A 27,832-nucleotide genomic window follows, 5' to 3' on the forward strand; every position below is an offset into this window, starting at 1 on the left:
CCCCCGCGGCGGGGAGGGGAGCGCAGGGCGCAGGCTCGCCGCCCGCCCCGCCATTGGGGCCCCGCCGAACGCCCCGCCCGGTCCGGCCCCCCCCCGGGACGTGGCAGCCGGATCCGCGTCCGGCGGCGGGGCGGTGCCCACGGCCCCGCACCGGGACCGGGACTGGGCGGGGGTGGGGGGGACACGGACAAAAGGCTTGCCGCCCCCCGGCCCTCCTCCGTTCCTTGTACCGTGCGGGAGGGCCGGCACCGGGCGCTCGGGGAGGACCGAGTCCGGAAAGCTGAACATCCCCCCCCCGGGGCTTTTCCGAGCTCCGGCGGTGAAGAGGCGGCAGCGCCAGGCTCCGCTCCCCCCGCCGCGACACGGGGGGCATCCTCCCCCCCACGTCCACGTGGCCCATCTTCTCCCTTCCCACGGTCACCGCCCCATGATGGCACCTGGGCAGAAGCAAAGGGAACCGAACCACTAAGAGGAATCTGCAAAGCAAACCGGGACCGGCGCGACCATCCGTTCATACAGCCGGGTGGCCCGTCAACACCTAACTACCGCCATCAAATAATGTTTGGATAACTTATTAAAAGCCTGAGGCTACAAAAAGATAGCACAATCCCTTCTCAAGAACAACACTGCTGATCTCGACACTGAAAAGTCAATAAAGAAATATTTCCTTGAAAAGCCTACAAAACAACCAAGAACGTTAGCATACATAAAAAAAACCAGGACCGGGGTGGATTTTGCATTTGGTTCTAGAAGAACCTGGCTGAACAAACACCAGCTGGAAGGTCACCGATCAAAGAAACACGGAAAGTTCGCAGCCAGTGCACCCGGCCACAACGCTGCTTTTGCTCAGCGGAGAGGCCGTCACAGGACCAAGCCAGGGCAGTTCGTCCCAGTTCCTACCGCTGGCTGGTGCAGAGCGGCCACCTGGAACCAAGCCACTCGGTGCTTCATTTCCCCTTTGTCAGTTGTGAAAGTGGAAGAGGGCTGACTTCAAACTCTGCTTTCCCACCACCACCTTTAATTAGGAAGCTGAACGCCTCGTGGCAGTGGAAGTTGATTTCCCAGAGGAGAAGGGGACTACAAACCCACCGTAATAGCACAAACCAAAAGGTGACCAACAGAAATACTGTTCGAACCCATCTCCTAGGCACGCCCGATTCATCTGCTGGTTTATTTCTGTATCATGGGTTTCTTTGCTGCCCTGCAGTAGCTCCCAGTTCATGACTTCTTACCGCTCGTGGAATTTCTTAAGGTATTTGCTACAAACCTAAAGTAATTGATTGCCTTGTCTGAAGACAAATGAAAAGATCTGACCCTACTTATAACGAGGGATGCCCCAGACCTGAAGCAGCATGGACAGGCCTTCCAAACACTCCCAAAATACATAGTTCACGTCAGCAGCACACCAAATACCAAACTTTACAACTTAAACCTATACCATACTTGATGTTATAAAAATGCATCCCTCAGACTGAGGCTAACTCATCCAGCCGTATGTACTAATCGGGTGCAAATTGCTCAGAATTTTATGCATACAGAAATATAGCCCCATGTGTTTGGCCATTTAACCCCCCCCGAAGCCAGTATTTATCCCCTACATAACCTGCTACTTATTCTGAGGCTTGCTCTACATACGGCACATGGGTTTACTACCATGTATAGTTAGTGCGGACATGGATGTGCAACTTACTACCAAACAGAGAAACGTGAAAGCAGTTGCCCAAACTGAGCCTTTTATAAAATTAACAGAAAGGGGTCACAGCTAGGAAAACAATAACCGCTTCCTTCTCCTCTAAGCAAAACACACTTCACTTGAAATAGAAGTTTTGGCTGAAGTCCTGCCTTTTAGATAAACTGCAAACTATCACCCCCTGGAAAAGACCATGTTTTGTGTTCCCTGATATAATGCATTTTGAATATTAACATCATGTAATGGGAGCTATTTCCTCCTGCTACTACATTGAAAGTACCTGCTCCAAAAATGCTGTCAGTGAACACTGTGGCTGTCAATTGCTTCGCACCATACGCTACAGTGCTGTCGGAAGACTGCCTTATAGACAAACAGGCTAATTTCTCCTAGAAGCATGGAATGAGTCACATCCTGACAAAAAGCACATGTCCACCTGTGAACAGTTTCAAGATGAGAAGAGTTTAGATAGCTGTAATCAACTTTTCCTGTAAAAGAGTCCTAGAACAGTGCTTAGGAAACATGAATGGATTAGACTGTATGTTTTCTCTATCCAACACGGGTGAAAACAAAAATGGCTGAATGGCAGACTGTAACTTTGCACTTATCTATGGTACAGCAAAAATAACAAAGTACTTTTCTTCTTTAAAAAATACCAGAATAATTTCAAGCAGTCATTACTATTTTAAAAGGAATGACTAACTGCAATTTATAGAAAAACCTCACAGTCAAAAAAACCTTGCTGACCTGAGCATTACGGTTCAGCCCAACTTCCCACCCCCTAACTGAAGAGCCCTCTTTAAAAAAAGAGCTGCAAGAACATCACATTACATACCACACTGCCACAGAGGACGCTGGCCACCTCATCAACTCCCAAGCTAAACATTGAACAGTCATTACTATATTCCCCTGTTTGCCTCAGTGTCCGTGAACAGGAAAGGTTTTTTGGGTGAGTGGAAGAGACGGGACACCTCTCACTAACAGGGATTCTTTCCATGAACTAAGCTGTTCCAGACAGACCTTGGAAGGTTCACGCAGAAACTCCCAATTATTTTGGCTGACGATTTTACCACATTGGGCTATCATAGTATTAGAGTTTATGGTTATTGTCAATGCTGCAAAAACAGTTGGGTTTTGTTTTGTTCCCCAAGTGAGAACTGGCACTAAACCCCCTCCCTCTGCTTTTGTTTATCCAGAGCTGGAGAGCACCCCCCCCCCCCCCCCCCCCCATTGCCTTATGCTGTAGAAAGGCAACCACTGCCCTAAAGAGCTTACTTTGTAGTGGGACAGAACAGATAAAAAAGGATGGGATGCGAGTGTTACACGCTTCTCTCTCCATGACAGAGCTTGAGGAACTTGAAGACACACAGGATACACGCTGGACACGGAATCTCTTCAGTCTCGAGATCACAAGATGCTTAATCTTCAGCCTCAGTACATGCAGGCTTAATTTGGTCCTATTTGTACAAATCAAAACCCCATTAGAAACAAGACTGGAAATACAAAGACAGACAGCAGCAGAACTGGATTCTTACTGTACCTGGAAGAGATCAGTACTGCTCAATTGAAGAATAAAGACCACATCTTTAAGAGGCACCTTTTATTTAACACACAAAACAGCTACTTTGCTGTTTAAGTTTTGGCTTATATAGTGCATTAAATTGACAAATTAGGCCTAAAAAGCTCTGTTTTCGAGAAACCAGAAACATTACTTGCCATTCTATGGTTTGCTGACACAGAAGAACATGGCGATAATGTTTGCACAAGCTCTCTTTTGGATAGTCTGAGGCTACGTCGAGGGGAATTTTGTCATCAATACACTTGTAAGATCAGGCACGCGTACTTCATAACAGGGTAAAGAAAACATGGTAATTTCAAACCAATTTCCAAATCCTGAGTGGGTAATTTAAATGGCTGTAGGTTATTACTCTCCATGAAAGCTGAAGAAATATTTTGCTAAAATATTTATTTTCAAATTTCTAACAAGTAATACAAAGTTTATGGCTACCATATGCTGATCTGCATGCTATATAAAAGATTCTCCACTGACTTAATTGATCCTGTTTAGGGACTCAGTGGAATTACGCTGGCGAGGAGTGCAAGAGGGGTACATACCGGAGGCTGTCAAATCCTAGCACGCAGGGAATATGATTATAACCGTAAGCCAAATAATGACCACAAACTCAGCTCAATTGTGGCAGCACATAGAAGAAATAGTATTTCCATTAGCAAAGCCATCTGCTAAAGCTAGGCACCAGGAAGAAATTTAAGTTCTACATGGGCAAGTAAACAGAAGTACTTGCGAAGCCTGATTTACGTATTTCAATTTCAGACTAATAAATATTTCTCTTCCCATAGTCTCTAAAACTGGAACGTGTTCTGCTCTGCCACGTCTTCCCTCGCTCAGCCAGGGCAGCCAAGTTATAACGCTGCGCCCTTTGGCACTGCAGAAGGAGCAAACAGGATATGGCATAGGTAAACACATTAATTTTCTTTGCTACCCTACGAATGTAATTTATGCCCTTAAGCACTGCACATTCATCTTGATGTTGGAGTATTACGTTGAGAAATCATCTTTCGCAAGTTTAAACAGACCGCTAATGGTGGCTGAACAATTTTACTTCTAAATAAGCTAATTAGTCTCTCTACTTACTAAAGCTGATAAGGATCATCTTCTAACATTTATTTTAAAAGATATGATTTTTATAACAAACAACTCACATTTTTTGTTTCTGTTGCTATTGTTTGCACAGTGGTAGTGAGCAAGCAGGTAACTTTCCACAAGTGATGGCAATATTACATCCTCTAAAAGGAACAGCTGAAGTTATGGGTTATTTTTCACACAAAAAAATTGATATCAATCAAAAGCTTTTTAACAAGACTTGATAAATTAACATTCCCAAATTTCCCAGCTATAGAGCAAGGGCAGATAGTCCTGCAAGCCCCATAAGGAAGTTTGGGGGAATAAACATTTAATATTTCTATTGCACAAAAAACAGTCAAGAAACTTTACTTCTGCCTTCTGGGTTTTTTTCCACTCTTAAATTTTTTGTATGAAAGAACAATGGAGAGACGCACCACCATTTTTAAAGCCCACCATTTCCTTCTTAAGAAATAGTACAAAGTAGAGCAAAAGGAGTCTTTTTTGAATGCAGGGCATTTAATAAATTAGTGGACAAACTGCTTAAACAGATGATACATTTTCACAGATATAAGTGCAACTATTTTTCTGAAAAGAAAGGCAAATTTGGTTGTTCCTCAGCACAAAGATAGTTTACGTACACCAAGAGGTAAATACTTATTTGGCCATAGATGATGCTAGCTCAGGTAGAATTTGCTTCTTTCTCCAGGTCATCATCATCATCAACAACCTGAAAGTAAATCCACAAGTAGCTTAGGTAAACACTTTAAACTCTCAGTCCCGTAGGATTGCATAGAGAATTTATTACATCAAAACCTTGCTGGACCCAAGAAGAACAGCAGTTATTCTACACCGCTGAATGACAATGGTCACATGAAGAAGGTAAGAAAAACCTGCAATCAAAAATGCCAGGAGGAAACGTGGCCAAAATAATAGGAGCTGGTGAAGTTATTACAAAGGCCACTAGAACAATCACTACAGCATATCAGATTTTCAATATGAAAGCAAAAGAATCTGCATTTTAGGGGACAAAAGCTTGTCCCTTATTATCACACAAAGTCACCAAAGCACAAAGGTAACAATCACTGGCAAACACAGCGTGTCCAGTCCTGGGCTCCTCCGTAGAGGAGGGACGTGGACATATTGGAGAGAGTCCAATGAGGGATCACCTCCCTCAACCTGCTGGCAACGCTCCCCTTAATACAGCCCGGGAGATTGTCAGCCACCTTCGCCATAAAGGCACATCGCTGGCTCAAGTTCAACTTGGCATCCACCAGGACCCCAGGTCCTTTTCTGCAAAGCTGCTTTCCAGCCAGGCAGTGTCCAGCACATTTTGGCGCATGGGGCTGTACAGGACACTCTGCAGAGTTCTGTATCTTTTGCTAAAATACAGCTTCTGACTTGGAAAAACTGCATCTATACATCCTGTACTTTTGCTTAAATTGCCAGCCTGTCCATGCTGGAAAGGAACAAAGACCTTCTTTGCCATTTAAAAGAAAACAGCTATTACCTCTCACCAACCCACCTGTTCCACGCCTTCTACTTCAGGGATGTAGAACTGGAGCATGTTCTGTATCCCGTTCTTCAAGGTGATAATGGAACTGGGACAGCTGGTGCATGAACCCTGCAACTTCAGCTGCACAATCCCATCCTCAAAGCCTTTATAAATAACATCACCACCATCTTCTTGCACTGTCGGCCTGATGGAACACGATACTCAATTTAAAGCAAGTATAGCTGAAATATGTTTCCTTCCAGAAATCTTTAGTAAAGCTCAATTTAATACACACAAAGAACTGTCAAGACATAGTAACTAAAGCCCTCTTTCTCTACAACCACCTGGTCCAAATTTCCAACAACTCATACTTTGCTGGACTCTCTCACATTGACGGCTACTGTTTTTCCGTAGGACATTAAGCAAAACATATTTGCAATGGATGCAGCAGCATACGAAGGAATCGCTGAAATTCTAGGGGCGAGGGTAAGCACCTCAGAGCAGAGCTTGAGTCAGCCTGCAAAGGCATACTGGTTTGCCTTGAGGCCCTCCCCGCATGTAACAATAATTGCCTCAGTTATGTGCCAAATATAACAGGCGTGTGTCCTACTATATGATGCATGTGCATCTGTTACCTGACTAGGGACAGTGATAAGAAGTCCTTAAGTGCTTCCATAAATAAATACGCAGTTCACCATAGTTTACACAAGACAGAAAAAAGCTCCAACTATAACAGCTTTATCCTGCTAATGGGGGAAGAAACCAGCATCTGATAAGATCCCTGTACTATTAGCATTTCTGCAGCCTGGTCCCCTTTTGCAAGCAACAAATGCCCAGCATTGTAACTGTATCCCCATAGCAACATTTTTCCAGCCCAAGCTAAAACCATCAAGTTACTCTAACAGAAGCTCTTTATACTGACGTCCAAAATAACTCTGAGAACTACACTCCTAAGAGAATAATCTATGAATCTGACACATTTATTAACAACTCACCATAGCAAATTATCTCCATTCCAAAAAGCCAAAGAACATGACTAAAAATCCCATTTTTCTTCTTTGAAATTAACTTTTTTGACACACTACAGGACCTTTCAGATCTACATTCCCTCCATCCTGCACCTTCTGACAACTTCTCTGCACGTATTTTTGATCAACCAAACAATAAATGCTCTGTATGTACCACTGGTTTATATACAGCTTCTGTAAACTATCCTGCTATAAAATGAAGTAAGATACACTACTACTAATATTCTCATCAATGGCTTCTTGATCCACTGAGGGGTACAGGGGGAAGGAAATGAAAGACAGAAAAAGGTGGGGAAAACCAGAAAATTGGGTAGAAATTCTGCAACTGTTACAAAAGGCCACTGGGAAATCAAGGACTAACACACCAGAGGGAGCTTCAATGACCACAAACCCAGCAAGAGCAGGGCCTCCTTAGTATTAGTTTCTATCGTGGCTTTGTACAACAGTGTAACTGGGTTACACGTTTCAACGCTTAGTACATATGCTTGGGAAAAATGTTCCAGCTTATTTCTGCTTTTCTCCCTCTTTCCTTTCAGGAAAATTAACCAGTACCATGTGTCAGCTGTGAGATAACCAAAATGGTATTTTTAAATATCACTTTTAAAATGCAGCACCTAAAAAAAAAAAAAAAGAAATAAAAAAGCCAAAGTTTGTCATAGCTTCTGGAAAAATTAAACTGAATTCCATGATTTTGACCCACACACACATTTCTGGTTCCTGCAATTTGCAAGCTGGGGAAGATGGCGCCATCAGATATCACAGCTTCAGAAACACATCAGACATTTTCCCCTGCATCTAAAATGTCAAGTTGCTTATTCCTTTCAGTTCACTTTGGAAGGCAATTAACGAGCATAAAAATATACTTCAGGTAAACAACACGATCCATAGCCACTCTTGAGACTTCATTAGTTACCACCAGTTTCCAAATTCAAGCTGTGTTAAAATACCAATAAAACTGCAACAGAATGCAAGGACAAAATCCATTGAAGCCCAGACAGCAAGGGAAACCCACGAGTAAATTTTCCTTTGGTGTATAATAGAAGAGTACAAACTACTTTGGAATACTTGGAAGAGAAGGACAAGTACGAATACAACAGAGACTAATACAACAGAGGAAAAAAAGAGTTACCGTAAAGGCAAAGATTAGGTTGTTTCCCCTATTTAAAAATAGCCAGGTTAAACCCAATGGACCTGTTTAAATGCATCATGGAGGAGGGTAAGACTAATACACTGATCTAAAAATCACTCGGCAATACAGACTCCGTTCAGCACATAGTTTGCTTGAACAGGAAAACTTGGTAGAAAGTTTTCAATTAGAGGAAACAGCATTCTCAGCTCTGGCCAATTTTGCACTTCAAATCGCCATACTAGATATGGAATCACAAAATCGCACATACTGAAAGAAAAATGCACTGTTCCCCAAATAAACTCAAACCCCAAGACTAACTCACTCCACCTAGCAGTAATGTTCCCGGTCTACCTTATTCTTGTATCCAGCAGTTCTTTAATCATCAGTACAACTTCATCATCTTCTTCTGATGCAGCTTGGGAAAAGAAAAATGTGCAAATCAGAACTTGGAGAGAATTCCAATATGATTACTAACACTGTATATCCATAATGGCAGAATGAAATAGCATAAAAACATTGCTGAGATGACTGAAACCAAAAGGCAGAAGTCTTAATTCAGAGTAAGTAACTTTTTCTGCATTATCCTTGTTTACGTCCCAGGCTTTCGCCAAGAAAAACCAGTTCAGAGTTGTTCTCAACAGGCAAAGGCCTTAACAGACAATAGCAGTGCCACCTTTTAAAGGAAGCAACAACTAACATTCAATAAGGATGCATGAAAGGAAGCAACAACCAGCATTCAATAAGGATGCATGGGTTAAGGCAGGGTCCTCAGAAGGAAAGTTTTAGCAATTTAAAAAATTCAGCAGGAGAAGAATTATGAACATGTCGGAGTTTAGCAGCTCTGGATGCAATTTTAAGCTCAGTGTTAGTCTCGCAGAAGCATTTTCAAAGACAACTTTTTCAAATAAAATAAAGTCTATGTTAATATTGAAATTAAATCCAGATGTAACACAGCAGAGAGGAATTCAACAGTCATCACCTTCCTTAAAACACTGGAAAAATTATTTAAGTCAGTAAGTTGCAAATGAGAAAATTAAAGGCAAAATACTGCCCTTGAGTTAAATTATAAGTTAGTCTCAGTTACTTTCTGTTACAGTTTGGAAAAGACTTCTTACTATATCTTGTTCATTTAAGACCATAAACCTATCATTAAGACATGGACATTAAGCCTGGGCACTCTTTTTTGATTTAAGGATGGAAATAACACCCTTTGTAGGTGCCCATACAAAAAGGATATGCAGCAACACCCCGTAGCTTTCTAAAGACAGCCTCGGTTCTTGCAAAAATATTTCACACACACGAAGTATAACAGAATACAGTCCACACTGCCAAAACACATAGTTCAGCACAGCTCCTGTGAAGATCTACTCTTCATACTACAGCAGATGAGAACGAAGCTTTATATTCACGGGTAAGCATCTCTTTAAGACAGTGCAGCACTGCTTCCGCTAGAACATACACGTTCTACAAATACTCTCCTGTGTTGGTTTTAGCAGTTTTCACTTTAAATTCTCCTGCATGCTTTTCTGAGGGCCAAGTGGAGGCTCTTCTGGATGTCAAAAAACTAAACTCAAGGGCAGATACTGGCCTCTTCCTGAAGAGTTTGATTTACCTGTATCTGTCCTAGGTGCCTCATCAGTAACTACAGGTAGGCCAGAGGCAAAGAAATCCATTATAGTTGCATAAATATCTGGTTTCAGTAAGTTCCAATCCAGGTCTTCACTCTCCTATGAGAATCAGAAGCGGGGTGGGGGGTGGGGGGAAAAAAAAAAATTAAAACAGAGTATCTGCCTCCTAATAATAAGTTAGGCAGAGATTCTTATGTTAAAATTATCATAATGGCCTCTCACATTTGATGCATGAATTTTATTTCATAGTTTTGTCAAGTCCAGCTTTGCCAAAAAAGTTCAGTAAGACTCAATTTATAATAGTCAACAGAAAGGTTTCCTTGTTTGCAAGCCAAGTGCTATTAAAATATTACCTAAGAAGAGGTGAAAAAGAAAGACTCCTAAATACATTATTTGACACATATTTTTACCAAGTTGTTTCAGAGACTCAAGATTGTTTGGTTCCATTTAATTTCGAGCCAAATTATCATTCACTGAATTGCCCTCTGCTCTTTACATGTAAGAGCATAACTGCACAGTTACTACGCAACACCTTACCTCTGCTGACGTGAGCTCCACACCTTGGGTAAACACAACACTGCCTACAACACACTCCATCCTGGTCATACAATCATCTCCTTTGGAAGCGGTCTCTGGAGGTCATCTAGTCCCGATTCCTGTTTGACGCAGAGCCAGCTTCCACGTTGACCACATTGCACCGGTCCTCATCTAGCCCAACATCGACCACTTCCAAGATTAAAGAATCTACAGCCTCCCTGGGCAACCTATTCCAGTGCTTACCCATGCATTGTGATTCTTTTTTTTTTTCTATTTAAGTCAATTTCCTTTATGCCACTTGTGAACATTGCCTCTGGTACTTTTGCTATGCATGTCCAGGAGTCTGACTAGATCTTCTCTATGGCCGTCTATTAGACAGCTGAGTCTCAGCTCATCTTTTAGTACATTTGAATCTCTGTTCTGCTCACCTTGGTGATTGTGATGAAGTCTGGTCCAAAGAAAATACTTTTAACTCCTTCAATTTTGAATAACTGCCTGTTAGGAAAACAAAAAAAATCCAAAAATGCACATACATTTCAGGCAAATGTCACAGAAAAACTTCTAGAATACACTTCCAGACAAAAATAAGCACTAAAACCAGAGCCATTGCAAGGAACTTGCAGTTACTTCACCTACAGCTTAGTAAGAGCCAGGAGATCCTGCTGTGAAGCAGTGTACATCGTAAAACTGAACACATCTTACAGGACTTTTCCACAAGATGTGTGAAAGAGTTACTCTCTCTCCAGTTCTTCTTTGAGAGGCAAAATTATATTCTGTATATAAAAAGGTATTTGTTCAGCAACAAAACCAGTAGATATCTATTGTTTCAGGTAGGGCTAGTGCAAACACAAGGAATGTTCCTTAGATTAAAACAAGTTATTTAAAGTAATTGAGCTCTATAAAAACTGCCTTCAACTCTGTTGCCAAATAAAAGGATTGGTGCCAAGCAGTCCACAAGGCTTTAACACACCAATTCACTTTGTAAGCAATCTTCAGTATTTTTAGTCATTTGCATGGCACATGAAAAATTTGAAGATTTAGTAAAGGCTCAGGATTCATCCTGAATTGCTTGAGATGGCCCATACAGCACCAACAGCACCAAACAACCAGGTGGTAAATTAGCACACATCCAAAGCAAAACAAGAACTTAGATGATAGGAAAGTGCATGTTTTTGACAATATTTTAAGTATAAAAAGCAGAATGAGAATGTAAACACCAATTTCCACAAATGGTTAAATAAAACCTAACAAATTAATCTACAGAATAAATAAATGATGCTACTCCTGAAGAGTTAAAAAAAAAAATCATTAAAAGTAGGAAGCACCTGGCATTAAATACAGCATAAGGCTCTAAGAGTTTTTTTGTACTTAAGGCAGGGGGGAAGATATTCTCCTGAAAGACTGGAAAACATCAAAAATGCAATGAATGAAGGAATTGGAAATCTTATCATAAAGGTATGCATGATGAAAGGTGACAGAAGAGATTTCACAATACCTGTTTGAAAGAATTTCCACACATGAAACAGTTATACATGTATTGGGCTTTTATATCACTAAACCAACCGTATTTTCAAGTTACTTAAACAATGGAATTATGCAAGTGCACCAAATCATCCTAGATGTATTAAATAATTCTCCCCTCCTCCCTCCGCTTTATGAAGCTTTTATTACTTCTTTGGAAAATGAATATTCCCTTTCAAAAGAAATGAGTATTCCATTTACAAAAAACATAATCTGGGGTTTAACGATATATAGTAGACAATTTTTTTCCATTAACCTGCACAACATGCACAATCAAGCTGTTTTGCCATGGTACATATTCTAGCACATATATCTTCTTTGATGAAAACGTCTATTTGCAGATGTATGACAACAAAAAGCCACTTTCTGACAGTTGATTTCATTCTGCAACCTGATGCACTTTGGCATAATCAGATCCCACAGCTTCAGCATTCTGCTAACACGTTTTGATGTCCTCAAAAACCTTCCACGTTATTACTTTAAGTCACAGAACTTTGCTTCTAAAGATCCTGTTTGCTCTGCAACAACTCTGCAAGAGACCTTTGGAAATGTCAGAGCTGCCATGTTTGATAACCCTGCAGTTCCTGGAGAGACTGTCACATGAAACAGCTCCTACTTTTGCATGTAATTCTTCCAATATACACAAAGACGTCTTAAACTGGGATCTCCGGAGGTAACCTATTGCAGCATTTCTGGATCTCACCCTCAAATTGAAGCCCTTCCACCCATGTAATGGCTAAAGTTTCTTTTCACAGGCTAATGTGAAAGCAATGACAAACATGCAAAACGGATGCTTCCAAATATTCCCAGAGAGGCTTGTGATGGTGCTCCAAACCCCTTCTATACCAAGATGATACAAATTGATTATCTGCTCAGCAATTCTTACTCCAGATTATGCATTTTGGTATTGAAAGCTGCAACTCCCAAGACCTGTTACAGATCCAGCCTGAAAGAGTGGACCAAAACTGGCCTTCCTTTGACTGAAACTTTACAAACCTTCTGTGAAGGAAAAATCCATTGGCTTTGAAGTTCAGGTTAGCACCAACATCTGCCAAAGCAAGCAAGCTACTACATTTAATTTGTAGTATTTGGGGACTATTTGCTTCCTTATGCCATCTATTTCCCAATTCTGAAAAGTTGTGTGCCTTCCAAGTAACTACTTGAATTAAGTGTATTCTGATGGGAATGATTTTGCAAAATCAGGCCCAGAGGTCCCGCCCGTGACGCAGCAACTGTTCAAGAATACTGTTCAACACTCAATCCAGTTGCATAAACTAGACCGTGATGCATTCTGCTGTGATATAGCTGTGGGGAATACAGACACACAGAAAGACTATTTTAGTAATGACAATCTTCCCAGCTTTAATTTTATGCAGAAGTAAAGCAGCATTAAAAACTTAAACCCAACCAAGCTGCTCCTGAGTGTAAGGAGGAGCAGAATGATCAGAAGCTATGCTTAAAACCATCAGTTGTAGACATGCAGCCCATACTGGTCCCCCCCAAAATTATGACATGTTTAGCAATACCTTGCTAAAGGTGAGCAAAATGCTGCAGCTGGTGTGGAAAACTCCATAGTCCTTGACTCCAGCACTTCCTTCCCTGGAATAAACTTCAAACTATTTGGATTTGGTGTGTCCTGAGTTTGAATAAACATGCCTCTTACTGGAAATTAAAAATAAAATTAAAAAGAAGAATAAAAAAAATTATGTAATCAAACCTAAGTAGCTTAAATGAAAGTCAAGGACCCTGGTTACTTAGCAAGCCAAGACCAGGGTGATGACTGTGCTATAGCAAACAGCAGCCTGTGCAGCAATGATACTTTAAAAACACAATGCAATGGGTTCCATGAAAGCCTCCAGACTGACACGAAGACTGATAAACACAGGCATGTTATCTCGCAGGGAACAAGATGATAAATGGAACCTCGTTGTCCTGGTTTCGGCTGGGTTAGAGTTAATTTTCTTCCTAGTAGCTGGTACAGCATGTTTTGGATTTAGTATGAGAATAATGATGGTAACACACTGATTTTTTGGTTGTTGCTAAAGTAGGGCTTATCCAAAGTTAAGGATTTTTCAGTTTCCCATGGCCTGCCAGCAAGCAGTGGTACAAGAAGCTGGGAGGGAGCATGGCCAGGACAGCTGACCCAAACTAGGCAAAGGGATATCCCATACCATAGAACACTATGCTCAGTATATAAACTCCGGGGAGCTGGCTGGGAGGGGTGGATTGCTGCTCAGGCATTGGTCAGAGGGTGGTGAGCAATTGCATTGTGCATCACTTGTCTTTTCTTGGGTCTAATTTCTGTCTTTTTGAATATATTCCTTTTCATTACAATTATTATTACTGTTATTTTTTTTTTAATTTTAGGTATTAAACTGTTCTTATCTCAACCCATGAGTTTTACTTCCCCCCCCCCCCAATTCTCCTCCCCATCCTCCTGGGAGGGGGGAGGAGTGAGCGAGTGGCTGTGTGGTGCTTAGCTGTCTTTGCTTCTTTTACTAATTTTCATTTACTAAAAAGCATGCTACTGCAACAGCATCGAACTGCATGAGGCCAGTACCATCCTCGCCTTCTACTGAAGGCCAAGAGATGCAACCTTCATTTCTCTGTTGCATTTAAGTTTTTTATTTTATGATCCTCAAATGCTGTGAAGTCCCTTCTCCAGCATTATCACTTACTGTTCAAAGCATAATCAGTTTTACTAACCCTCTCGAAGATACACAATTTATAGGGGTTTTTATTTCATTTTTCAGCACTTTAAAAAAAGAAAAACAAGCATAGCAATAGTTACAGTGAACCGTGCCCTGCTTATATTTTTCAGAGTGAAAAATTACTGCAAGCTGTCAGTTATCCTCCAGAAACTGAACTGACCAAACAATTAAAAATAACATTATTTACAATTCACTAGTAAAGATGTTTAAAAGATAAATTTTAAATGAAGTTCCTTTTGCAGCGCGGGTCTGTCTCACTAGAAGAGCGTAAAAAAACTGATCTTGACTAAAATTTAATACTCTACATTTAATTGTGTGCATTTAATAGCGTATTTTCCTGTAGACATGTTCACACAGCATATGCCTGACATCCCACTGAAGTTGAACATCAGCTAGGGACAGTCTCAAATCTTCTAATTCTCTTTCTAGTTCTCCTTCTTCCTAAGTCTTCCTGCACATCAAATAACACAGTGATATATGAGCATTCAGGAACGAAAAAAATGCATTTTAAAACCAAAAATCTCTAGGAACTAATATTTATAGATAAATTATACTTTAGAAACAAGCTCACATAACTTCAAAAAACATGCAATAGAGGACTTTAAAGCAGCAAAAAGAGCTGACATTTTCATTTTCGTAAACTGCCATTTTGCTCATGACTCCCTAGTATTAGATGACAAATCATGCTATTTATATATTGCCAAATTGTTACTGCATGTGCCTGTCATGGTAACAACCCATTTGACTTGAACATACACAATGGGAAAGTACACACACACTACATTTTCTTTTCTTTTTTTTTTTTTTTTAAAGGAAAAAAAAGACTTAGCACAGAAGCATTTAGTTTCAACACGAAAAGAATAAACCTGACAGAGCAAGCAACTAGTCAGCTTTATCTATGGGTATGGAAGAACTACTCATCTTCCAGATCCAGCTGGCATCCAAAAATCACATCCAGCGCAACAGTGTAGTTAACAAATAAGCAACAACAGGTATTTGGATGGTGTAAATGGAGTACACTCCGCCTGTTTTTTGAAAGCCGTGAGTCACCAACAGCTATCGTACGTTGTTCATCTAGCATTTCTAACACCCTAAAACACAAATGGCTGTATCAGCTCTCAGAAAAGGTGTCCACATGGGTAGGCTCTGTATTTTAAAAGTGTCTTCTGCAGCTGAAGATCTGCAGATCTGAAGACCAGGTTTTCCAATCGTCAATCAACCTGGAGAGTTCTTTGCACAGCTGTGAATAACTCGTTTGGAATTTATTATTCAGTCATTGGTAATGGGCTGTATTTACATCTAGCATCTATATCATTTCTTTCAACCCTCTGTGAACGCTGTGTATACCTGCTTATTATTCTGTTCTGCCATCTGCTCAAGATACCAAAGAGAGGCTGACTTTAGTAGGACGCTTGCAGAAGCAGGTAAAATACTAAGTCTACTTGTCAGAGTCTGCCTGTTGATTAGAACTGAAATACAAAAAATGGTGCTGGACCAGACAAGATTGGACTTCTCTGAAATCAAAATTAAAAAGAAACTTCTGCCTGAGCAGACTCATTTAAATAAGATTTCCATTTGTGACTAATTCCATGCAACAGCACCTGCAGAATTTTTTTGTCTTAGACTCTTTTTGCTACAGCATTGGAGAGCAGTTAAATCCCTCAGGCAGGTGCAAAAGCACAATGTTTTTCTGCGGTGCAAGTTTCACAGTTTTGGTTTTTTTTTTTTTTTTCCTCCTTTTCTGAGCATTACCATCCTACCAAAGAAAACTTTAGGTACAACAAGCTCAATCTTAAACATTGCTTTTTCAGGGTAATACCAAGTTGCAGATAATATTAATGGAGAATGTCATTAATGCACCATACATGGATGCATGTTCAAGAGGGGGAAAATTAAAAAAAGAAAATATTGCAGCTATAAAAATGAAAGGCTTTGCTTTCATCCTTGCCAGGTTTTATCTGGACGGCCAGCAATTTTATCTGGCAGAGCTCAGCAGCTGAAGCAGGACAGAAAGCAACAAAGTCTTTCACAACGGATACATTTACACTAAGATAGAAATTAAATTAAGAAGTGCAGCAAAGCCCAAAAAATATTTTGCATTAACAGAGCCCCTTTAAGTCTTGGCAGCTGAATGACACAGAAAAAAACATGTATAATCAAGCACATAGTGAGCCATCCACATCATCTCCCCAGGCTCCAAATGTCCAAATGCACTAACACTTCATTAAAAACCACCTAGGAAATGTTATCAGACTCAGATTTCAGAAAGAATAGTAGGCTTTCGTTATTACCACAAGACATAAAAACTCACAATGGACTCATCTATTAATTTTTAACTAGTATTTACCTGCATTATGCCATACAGCAGATGGAAGAAATGGCTTCTTTTGTGCAAGTTGGTGGAAAGACCATTGAGTTGTCAAATTATGATCTTTTAACATCGTACGACAGAACCTAGAAAAAATAATTTTACTAACAATTTCTAAATTGCAAGTTTACACTACCCCACAGAAAGAGTGTTTCACATGCTTCTAGCAACCCCAGAACTCAGCAAGCCACTCACCTGCCTTAAACCTCTCAGATAACGTAGCAAGCTCGCAGGCTAGATCACAAAACATCCCTTACTTTTTTCCTCTTTTCAGTGCTCCCTCTCTCTCATAACAAAATAAGACATAACTCTCCAATTTTAGCCACCTGAAAAATTAACCTAGACTCCTTCACAGTCACTAAAGCAGGCAAATCACCTTACTTACCTATAACAGAAGAGGATAAATCACCCTAAGGAAAGCCTTTTGTCTTCCTTTCCACAGTAGCAAGCACCTGGAAATCTAGCTTGGACTAAATACCTAATTTTCAGAAGATTAAAGACAGCTGAGCTGAATCCAACCCCAAGCACCTGAGGCTAAATCAAGGCCAGAATTTACTCCTATACTCTGTGGGTTTAACTGGTCAAACATAAGGCTCTTCTGTAAGACTCTTGGAAGATACAGGACAGGCTAAAAAGGTAATGCAATAGCTACTCTTATACAAACAATTCTCCTAAGAAAAAGAATACCAGGACAACATTTGGATAAAAAATAAAAACTCCATTAGCTACACATACCAAGCCATACCTCACCCCTGTCCATCTCTATGTATTTCTTCCCTTTGGGGAATAAAGAAGTTCAGTATATTCCCACTCAAGTACTGTTCCAGAATTAAACCAGACCAGTTAAAAACAGGCCCTGCTCCATACTGGCCACATAACTCACACTAGCAGTCAAAACAGGGGTGGTGTCATCTGCTCAGATGAAGCTAAAAAGGGGGAGAGCAGAGGGGGGAAAAGAAAAAAATGTGAAGACAAAAAGCAAAAAGTAACAGGCCTCTTTCAAAAGCATAAATACTTGCTTGCACATCTGATTTCTGTAAATGTATGCACAGCCAACAGCGTCCACGTATGTCAGAGCAAAGTGAAAAATCAGAAAATGTAACCAAAAGCCACCTTGTGTCACACATAGCGCAGATAAATATTACATACAAAGGATTAATTATTATCTGGTTTCTCTCCTCCTTATCAGGTAGAGAGAGAGGAAAGCAGGTAAACTAAATAAGTTATATCTGCAGGAGCTGTTAGTAACAGAGGAGGCCGATTCTCTCAGGGAGTTGTAAAACGGAACACAAGCACTACACCTAGGCCCAGATTCCTCAAACACAGTAACAGGAGTAAAGCTCTGTCTCATGAAATGGACCTCTATGCTGCGAGTGAGGGAGACATGAATACAGAAAAGGTCTAAATCACGTTATTTGCTTACTTTTGTGGTCTTGGTAACAGGTACAAAGACCACAACAGGATGTGTGAGTAAGGTCCCCCAAGAGAAAAGTTCTCCTTTCTCGCTTTAGCTTTGGGGAATAAACATTATAGTCCATTTTACAGTCCACAACACAGGGCAGGAAACACAGGGCAGGAAGGGTGCTCATCACCACACAGTCCTTTTAATTTCCCCTTATTGCAGTCTTTAGCAACTGGAGGGGTGGGGGGGGAATTTCCCCTTATTGCTTGGCCCTAAGGATACAAATGTGGGAGAGTTAACTGCCCCTCATTGCATGATGCTGTGCACATGGTGGGGGGGGGGGGGGGAATTACTCCCCGTTGCACGCTCCTGAGCACAGGTGAGGGGAATTACTCCCCGTTGCACGCTCCTGAGCACAGGTGAGGGGAATTACTCCCCGTTGCACGCTCCTGAGTACATGCGTGGGGAATCCCACCTCACCACTCACACGGTGCGGAGGGGGTGAGCGGTCCCTCAGGGGAAGGCCCTCAGCACCTGCCCGTCGGGGGGAATTAACGCCTCGCCGTTGTAATGGGGTCGGGGGAAGAGCCAGCCTCTCGCCGCCCGTCTGTAACGAGGAGACGCAAGAAGTAACTTCACCCTCGTCCGCCCTGCTGCAGCGAGGAAGGAAAGGGGAAGACCGAGGAGAGGCCGGCGCGGCCCGGCAGGTCGCGGTGCCGCTCACTGCGACATGGCCGTCGTCCCCCCCACACCACCACCACCCCCCCCCCAGGGGAAAAGGCGAGAGGAGACCCCTCCGGCAGAAAAAAAAAAAAAAAAAAAGCCGGGCTCCCTCCTCCGGGCCGGGGCAACGAGGAGCCGAGGGAGCCCCACGGTCACCTACCGGCCGCCCAGCCCCGCAGCCGCGCCGAGCCACCGCGCGGCCGCCATCTTTGCGCTTCTTCAGGGCCGGCTCTCGCTGCCGCCCCGCCCCTTTCCCCCGCCCCGCCCGAGGCGCGGCGGCCCCTGGCGGGAAAGGCGCGCGCCGGCCCCCGGCCGCCTTGCAGCGCGGAGCTGCGTCCCCCCGGACCCCCCGACCGGAGCAAGGCCTGGCCGCCCAGGGGACGTTTCCCATAGCCAGCACGTTTGCTAAAAATATAGAAATGCTTCCCCCCTGCCCCCAAAACCAGAGCACCACCCCCAAAGACAACACTTTTTTTTTTTTTTTTTTTTAAACAGGTACTTTCTTCTTACCATTGCAGCACCAATGAGGCCCTAATGGCTGTGTCGAGCTGCTGGTATCGCTTTCTCCCCCCCCGGAAGGAGCAGCATGGGTTACCACACATAGCGCTTAGAAACAGCCCCCTCCAGACCAGGTTTCACCACCCAGTAACACACAAAAAGCCTTCCTCCCCTCTCCCCCCAACTCTCACAAGCCATCAAGAAATTGCAAATTTAGCCCAGTGACCTTCCAGAGATGGGGACTGCAGAAAACATTAGAGGTAATGCGTTTGTTTTGATCAAAATATATTTGATGTGGAAGTTCTCGATGTTGCAGATGGCGGCCACTGCCGACATTCAGGGCTATTGCACAAGAAACAAGAGGAGGAAGAGTCTCCCTCCGGAGGAAGGACACACATTTGCAATTTCAGCATGATGAAGAGGTTCCACTTCGCGTCCGTGGCTGCCTATCCTCCCTTTGGTGTGATTATAGTCCTGCTGATTTTGGACCAGAAAGTCACTTACGTTAAGCCGATCATAGCTGCTTATTCTCTTACAATTAACTAATACAACCTAAAAATCCAACAAAGTTCTTCAAACAAACTTTAAGCCCTTCATTTCAGTCATTCCTTGCTGGATTCGCTGTACCTTGGCACACAGCTGTGCTGCTCACAGAAAGCACGTTTTCCCTGGGCTTTGCCAAAACCTGTTCTTGGATACCCCCCCGGCCCCCCCCCGGCACGCGTCCGCCGCTCAGCCCAGTCAGCACGGCACGGAGCGTTTCACTCACGTACGGCGGATCCTCTTTGGGGATGGGTTCGTTCTGCACCTCCTCTCTTGCAGCAGCAGCTCCTGGGTTTGCAGGGAGGGCTCGATAGCTCTGCGCTGTCTGGTAGCATTGCCCTGGACATGAAGGTTTCTCTCCACTAAACTGGAATATCCACTGCTTAAAGCAGTAAGATCAGTTTGACTTTCCGACTGCCAGGTAAAATAGTAGGGACAGACAGAGTTCAGTACCTTGCTAGGAAGAACTCATTAAAAAACAGATTCTTTGTAACCAGCAAAAATATTTCACGGGGGGGGGGGGGGGGGGGCGCAGAAGGAATGCACAGCAGACAAGATGTATTGTAATCAGATACAGTTTTAATAAAATGTACATAAGTTTACAACTCAACATTTCTTCATAACGATTACCAGAAACACAGATGATCACACCTGGAGTGCAAAACCTGACTCCATCAAATCTGCAAGTCAGAGGTACTTCCAAGACCGCTAAGAATTACCATAATAACAGCGCGGTGCAAACGAAACACTGCTCTTAGGACACGAGTCACAGATTATTTGTCACAGTTAGCGGAGACCACGGACGATTCCAGCTCCAGCTTCCCGCTCCACGCAGAAACAAGGGAGTTTCTTTTGCTGCCGGACTCAGCGTGTAGGGATGCTCTACCAGCTGCATCCACATCGGAGCTCGCAGCACGGATCAAGCAGCCTGCCCTCCCCACCCCTGCGAGCAATATAGTCTCCCTTTGGAAGGGAGGGATCCCGGAACAGCGGATCATCGTTATCCCTCTAACTTCACAGCGGAGTATTTCTGGGCATGTGTGAGGGTAGTTACCCTGCCTACAATGGAAACTACAGGCCGTGGCTTATTTTTAGAAACACTAACAGAGCTGATCAGGTTTTAGGAATGTGTTTCAGAACTGGAACAGCATTTCACTGTCAAGACACTACTGTAAAAATGCTTTGGAGTCTTTTGGTGTACTGAAAGGCCTTGATTTAACACCACGAGAAAAAAAAAAAAACCAAACCAAAAAACCCACAAAAATTCAACTCCCCAACACAAAAGTCTTTGGTGGAAGCTGAGTTAAAGTAACCGATTACCACTTTGGAGTGATTGAGAGTTCAGCAATTAAACAGATCTCGCTCAGCCTTGCTTAAGTCCCACTGAAGACATGATTCAGGTGCTGTGTGTCATGATTGCTTACACGGGTTTGCCGTTACGAGCTTACTAACACCTACGTGATCCATGCATAGGGTGCATTACAGATTGAGTGTGCGCTGGCTTCAAGAGACTAAGATTGTAAACTTAACACCATGTACGACTAGTGCTGAGCTGGCTGCGAGAGGAGATGTGGGGAAGGTCCCCCAAAAATACTGCAGCGAGCTGTGGAAAGTGCAGGTTACCACCACGGCGGCTGGTCCCGTGACGTGCGCTGTACAAACGTCATGGCAGTGAGGCACAGAGAGCCAAGCCAACTGCTTTTTTTTTTTTTTTTTTTTTTTTTTTGCATGCAGAAACTGATTAATCACTTTGAAGAGAGACTTTAAGTGCATTCAAGCTGAAGTTGGCAATGGGTAAGAACCAGTCCCTTTCCCAGCACGAATCTAAGATTGTCGCAGGACTGCAGCGATAACTGTGGCCCTCTGGCTGTGCATGAGGACCCAGGGCAGTTAACAGAATTTACTACAGCTTTAAAAAAAGATGAAACCAGTGGTTCTGTTCAGAAAACTGACCTCGGAATGCAGCATTGAGGCCATACCGCTCTTATTTCATTAAGATCACCAGTTGTGTGGCAAAGAAAACAATTAGCATTATTCTTCCACATTCATTAAAAACAGTAAGCTTCAGAGACTACGGAAATGAAATTTCCACTTAGAATTCATCATGCTGAAGCTGCAGTACTGGCAGTGCAGGATTAGAAGGAATACAGGCTGGAAATGAGAAGGACGTCAGACTAACAGGCATTGAAATTCAGTTTTCTGACCATAACCAAAAGTCCCATTACTTTATAGGTCACATGCAGAGATACAAACAAGCCGCCTCCACCCCCCAAAAAGAGATTTAAAACCATTTAAGCCCTGGATGTATGCTGGCAGGATCATTAGCTTCTGGGGCACGGTTAGATTGCTCTTTGTGTAAAGTGCTTGAAGAACATAAAAGCTGCCAAAATGCTAGCTGGAAATTCAGCCTGACCCGACCTGAATCAGGGCTGTAAACAAGCCCGCACACCTTGCTGCGCCTTGGTGCATTTTCCCTTTCTCCCTCGGCTGGCAGTGCAGGATAGCAAGGTCTGAACTACACGCAGCTCATCTCCACCTCGCCGACACGAACACACACGCAAGAGACAAGGGGCCCCGGTCCGAGCATGAAGGGGAACAGGCTCATGCTGCTCCAGCATCGGCTAAATGAGACCTGGACGTGGCATTGAAAGAAGTTTCACAGAATTATCCCAAAGCAATTTTTCAAGTAAAAATGAAGGAAGAGGAAGGAGAACCTGAATCCAGTTAGCAGAGGTAATACCTTGAACCCATATCTTATTTGTACACAGTACCTGCTCGCTCCAGCAAAGCATCTGCCTGTTCCACAGATTCATCCCTGCACCGCCAAGGCTTGACCTCCCTTCCAACAGCTTCCCGAGTGAATTTAACAGCTCGAGGCCGAATTCAGCCTCCTGGCTGCATGCACGGCCATGACACAGGTTGCATGCTGAAACAAATCTGGGCCCTCGAGCTCAGACTCCTTGGTATCCCTTGAATTCACAGTTTGCTATCGCAGTCATTCTCGGCATCTCTCACTGATCCAATCCAGCAACAACTGACTTGGGGGGGTTATATATTTAAAACAAAACCAACAACCGCCTTTCGAGTGTATATTTAAACAGAAAACGACAACAAAACACAATAAACAACAGCCTCAGCTTCGCTGAAGAAACATCTCGAGGGAAACCCCGAAATTTCTTTACAGTACTTCTGTTTTCAAAAGGTGGTGATGGAGGACAGAAAAAAAACCTAAACCACCAGTATGCACCAATATTACTCCGAGGACAGGAGAGCAGGGCAGAAGGTTCCCAGCTCCACACAACTCGACCTGACCTGGGCTCGACAAGTCACTATTTGCCAGCAACTGGGCTGCGCAAGCCAACGTAGCCTCCCTGCTTTCAAGTATTCTCCCTCCCCACCCCAGGGCTTTAAGACCTCAGTCCAAGCTTCTCCTTCTCCCTTCCAGGCAATCCCCACGCCGAGCACGTCCAGCAGAACATTTGGCTCATCTCTTGCGACTGGAGATATTTTGGAGGGGAACTGAACTCGGGGAGGGGAAAGGAAACGTGGAGCAGTCAGTAACTCCGATTTGCAGATGCTTCGCTAGTCAGCTCCTGGCCTTCAGGGTTTTTCCATCCATCCTCCCCTTACGTTGCTGGGCTTAAAAGTCAGCAGCAAGTCAGCCCTGGACTGTGCAATGTTCTGGTTTGTTTAAGCAGCCTTCACGTGCATCTTTAATAAGCCTGTTGCATTCCTTTAACGCTTATTATTTGGACATCAAAGATACGTATGGGAGGTGGTGTCAGGTTTTTTCCCCCTGCAAAACCAGACTGAGGTCTATTTTCAGCTGCAGCAGCTCTCCCGTGTGTGACTCCAGTAAGTTAGGGGGACCTATGGCTGTTCCTTCCCTCTCTTAGCGTGACAGTACTCACAGTACTTTCTCTCTGAGTACAAACACATCAGAAAGCCGGCAGGGCAGGAACCTCTGCTCTACGTATGCCTGGTCCTGATCTCAACAACCTACCCGTTGCTCCAACAATTCCCCTGAAAACACCCAAAGACCTCAAAGCCACTCGCGGGAGACCCCCAAACGCAAAATACGTCCTTTACCCTCAGCGCAAGGCTCCAGCTCACATGATAATGAACCAACTCCCTTGGGCAACGGCCACCGCAAGGCGTTTAAGAGACTTGGCCAGATGCTGACGGAGTCAATGGGGATTTTTTCCATAGATATCAAGTCCTTAAAAATAAAACCACCAAAATTTGTTCTTGGGAGACATTCTACAGCACCAACACCTGTTAGGGGGAAGGATTACTGCACCACAAAGATTCATCAGCAACTGGGAGCCCAAAGAGTCCCTATAATTCCGTATTTTGAAAGGCAGTCCACGCTTACAAGTAGCCTTTGCGGGCCAGAAATAGCAGATCCAAGACAACTTATGCAACCAGGCATTAGGCATTTTGCAAAATAAAGATGAGAGGTTTCACTCCTATCTCTGTCTATATTAAGTGAAAAGAAAGGGGAGCAAAGTCTGCTTTGTTTCTGCCCAGCTACCAGCCTGGGCAATTTTCCCTCCAAACACTATATTGGGACTCACTACATCAATGACTGAACAAGCAGAAGTTGTCTTTCTCTTTGGGAATACGGTAGAAAGCACAGTATTTCAGAAGTAGAGCAAACATTACCAAAGGAGCGCGAATGGATTTTGTTTAGGTTCATCCATAATCAACAGGAAAACAAAAGGCAGAATTTACAAATATAGAGTCAAGTTCTCTGCTATTAAAAATCGCTCTAACCGGATCGCAGCCAATGCTGAATTACACCAAATGAGGTATGTAGATCAGGACATCTATTGAGTTGTTTGCATAATAAATTTTTCCATAAGGCGTATTTTTAATACTGTAAGAATGCACAGCTCCCTCCTTCACAACACCATAAGCAAATTTCTGGGTCCTACACTTTGGCATTAACCAGACAGGAAACATGCATGGAAAACTGAAAGCTTTGCCTGATCGTTCAATTTTCCAAACAACAGCAATGGTAACAGCCTGACAGATTGCTTTGCTGAAGTTCGTGCATCCGAGAGTTTGCAAGACAAGCGACTGAAGGCACTGCGAGTCCTTCCACCGACTCCTCCGGGCTCCGGCACAGGCCCCTCGGCAAAAGCACTTCCAGGTGCTACACGCCACAGCGAGCCAAGAAAAGCTGCACACACGATGCCACAGCTCTGCTCACGTCAGCACTGCACAAACCTGGTACCAGACATTGCCTGCACGGCTCCCACTCGGTGTGCGCATAACCTACAAACGCACACGACAGAATCACTCTGGAGCCACGGCGGCCAGGGTTGCTGTCACTGCCAAGCAGCAGGAACATACAACTGTGCTGTCTTCCACAAGCCCCCCTGATAGGAAAGAAGTCACAATAACCCTTTAACCTGTGAAATCACTTCCTTTCCAGAGCACTAGCAAGTCCCGCTTGACTTGCTCTGTAATTAATAAACCTTTTCATTCATCTTATAATGCATTTCCCCAGCCAGGACCAGAAAATACGGAATATTACTGGTTTGGAAAAGCAACTAAAAAATAAATGGAGGAGACGACAGTGAGAGGAGGAAGGTAAAAAGCAACTGAAAAGGATATGAAGATCCTGAGAGCCAGGCGTTCAGACTAACTAACATAACTTAAAATGGTTCAACTATATATCACTGCAAATAGAGTTCTGACCAAAAAATAATATTTTTTTTTATATATATATATATATTGCTATGTCATTCATTTCAACTAAGAGGTTCAAGGTCCTGCGAGAGGTGGTCCTACGGGAAGCACACCTCCCAGCTCACAGCAGATTAAGGCTTTTGCTTTCCAGCTTTGGAAGGAAAGGGTGCTGAAGCAAACGGATCCCCGCCGGGCAGCTCTGTAGTCCTGGAAGACAGAGGGGCAACAGAGACAGATCCTGCTATCACCTGCCTGTTGGTCTGAGAAACCACTTTGTAAGCAGCTATGGGCTTGACTTCAAGACCCTGCCCATCTTCTGGACTGTAGTGACGGGAATATTTTGATAAGGATTGCGGACGGAAAGGCTTGTTAACCACGGAGCCCAGCACGGCTTCCTGGGGCAGCGCGTGTCCTCCTTGGTTTCTCTCACTGGCAGTGCCACCCTGCTCTTGCAGCACACCTTTAGAAGGGATGTTTTCCTGGGACTCCATGGCTCTTACAGAAGAGGGATGAAGATTGCTTGGCTGAGTAAACCCAGCAGAAGGATACTGAGATCTTGCCGAGGCTGTGGACCCACCCATTGCCGAATCCAGGCTTGGGAACATCAGGTTAGCTCTGTGTTGGATATCGCCTCCTTGACTTAGGAAAACAGTTGGTATGAATGGTTCCTTACACATACTATGGGAAGTCAACTCTTCCATGCTTTTCTTTTTAGTGAAAGGGGCTCTCAGAAATACATCTGCTTCTTCTGGATGTCTAAGTGCCACGTTGCCCTTGGAGATAAAAGGAGCTTTGGTAAAGACATCCACTTCATCAGGCACTTTTCTGGAGCTTCGGAAAGGAGCCGTGGCAAAAACATCTGGTTCGTTAAAAACCTCCCCAGTGTGCGACTGGAAGGCAGGGAATAGTGTTGCCCCTGCTCTAGTCTGGGAAGACTGGGAGTGGGGATCTTTGGAGGCCTCATGTCTTTCCCTGGGCGCAGACTGCAGGAACCCTGTGCATAACTTGCAGGTTTCCTCCTCCTCTTCCGAATCCATCAGCAATGGCCTGGACCCACTGCAATCCAAAATATCTCCTTCATGGTCTGTCCCCTCTCCTTCACTGCTGTAGAAGGAACTGTTGCTTGAAGGACCATCTCTTGTTAAGTAGTCCGACTCTGAGTTGTGCTGTGCTTTCGCCTCCATTATCTCAGACTGACCCTTGTACAAAGCAAGTCTGTCACTGCCAGAAGGTCCTTTACAGAGCTCAAGAGCTACAACTGGGAATAGGGCTGGATCCCTCTGCAGACCTAAAAACGCAAGAGAAGAGTGTTACTCAACCAGCTCCATCTCTTTAGTCATAAGTAAGAATGAAAGGTACTTATTACACAAGAAATGTCATGCCGTTCAGATTTAAACCACCATCACGCATGGAAAATGGGAAGGAGAGGGAGGGCAAATAAAAGAAAAAAAAAATGCCAGGGGAGGTATTTATGACACATGAACTGACACACAACTTGGCGCTGCCTCACAGCTCGGGGACACCACAAGTACCAGTTTTCCAAAAGAGATGGAAGATGTTTGACACACAAATGGGCACACCCAGCACTCTCTCAGCACCATTCCACAAGGTTTTCTCTGCCACCCACGACGATGACCACCATCGGAGAGGTTTTCACTTCATAACACTGCTTCCTGGAGTGAAGCTCCAGGAAATGGACAAGTTTTGTCATTTCATTCTGCACTGTTGCTTACTGACTGCCCTACAAGCAGATATATAACTTGGCATAGCCTCTATCTCTGTGAGCCATCCCACAGACGTGTGGAATTACACTCGGGAATGTAAAACACACAGAGATGCCCTACAATCTGCTAAAATAACATACACATTTCAAAGAATGAAGGTCAGCCTATAGATTTTAATGAATCCTGGTAACTATAGCAGCATTATTTTAAACCACTGCAAGACAAATGATTTTAAACACTCCATACCATGACTTCAAATCAAGTATCTCACATAACGATCTGGCTTGCTTCTGTGTTAGTGTAACAAGACAGTGCAGGGAGAGGCTTGTTGTTCTGCTCTTTACCCAGTTACAAAAGCCCAAGATGGGGCTGGCTTTGCCTTACGACTCACACAGACAGAACAGAAGACAGCTTACCTTCAAAGAACTATTGGCAGGTTAGGAGTATGTCATTGGACTCATGTTAGCAAGAGGATAGGAAAAAGGCATATGAAAACTAAG

General features: G+C 43.5%; 2 protein-coding genes across 6 annotated transcripts in view; both read right to left on the reverse strand.

The window, feature by feature from the left end:
- Positions 1 to 3,272: 3,272 nt before the first annotated feature.
- On the reverse strand, positions 3,273 to 19,150 carry NFU1 (NFU1 iron-sulfur cluster scaffold). Of its 3 annotated transcripts, XM_030036088.1 has the most exons (9): positions 19,031 to 19,116; positions 18,711 to 18,800; positions 16,725 to 16,831; positions 13,193 to 13,328; positions 10,574 to 10,640; positions 9,593 to 9,707; positions 8,332 to 8,395; positions 5,854 to 6,028; positions 3,273 to 5,058 (listed from the first exon to the last, which is right to left on the reverse strand). In XM_030036088.1, the coding sequence occupies exons 1-9, from the start codon at positions 19,075 to 19,077 to the stop codon at positions 5,011 to 5,013; spliced, it is 849 nt and encodes a 282-aa protein (XP_029891948.1). In that variant the 5' UTR covers positions 19,078 to 19,116; the 3' UTR covers positions 3,273 to 5,010. The 3 variants fall into 3 exon arrangements, with proteins under 3 accessions (XP_029891948.1, XP_029891949.1, XP_029891950.1); XM_030036089.2 differs by lacking the exon at positions 18,711 to 18,800 and having other exon boundaries at positions 19,031 to 19,150; XM_030036090.1 differs by lacking the exons at positions 13,193 to 13,328; positions 18,711 to 18,800; positions 19,031 to 19,116.
- Positions 19,151 to 20,470: 1,320 nt separating this feature from the next.
- Positions 20,471 to 27,832, reverse strand: part of AAK1 (AP2 associated kinase 1) — an 87,613-nt gene continuing 80,251 nt past the window's right edge. For all 3 annotated transcript variants that reach the window (XM_041128259.1, XM_041128258.1, XM_041128257.1), the window contains one exon: positions 20,471 to 26,896. In XM_041128259.1, coding sequence (XP_040984193.1) covers positions 25,740 to 26,896 — 1,157 coding nt within the window. In that variant the 3' untranslated portion in view covers positions 20,471 to 25,739. The remainder of the gene's footprint in view (positions 26,897 to 27,832) is intronic.

This window comes from Aquila chrysaetos, chromosome 13 (genome assembly GCF_900496995.4).
Source record: "Aquila chrysaetos chrysaetos chromosome 13, bAquChr1.4, whole genome shotgun sequence".
NCBI classification, from domain to species: Eukaryota; Metazoa; Chordata; class Aves; order Accipitriformes; family Accipitridae; genus Aquila; species Aquila chrysaetos.

Coding starts and splice junctions, on each gene's coding strand:
- NFU1 (XM_030036088.1), bottom strand. CDS start 19,077: ATGGCGGCCGCGCGGTGGCTCGGCGCGGCTGCGGGGCTGGGCGGCCG. Junction 10,641..13,192: donor TTTTGCTCACCTTTAGCAAG/GTATTGCTAAAC, acceptor TTTTCCTAACAG/GCAGTTATTCAAAATTGAAG. Junction 9,708..10,573: donor ACTTCATCACAATCACCAAG/GTGAGCAGAACA, acceptor TGATTCTCATAG/GAGAGTGAAGACCTGGATTG.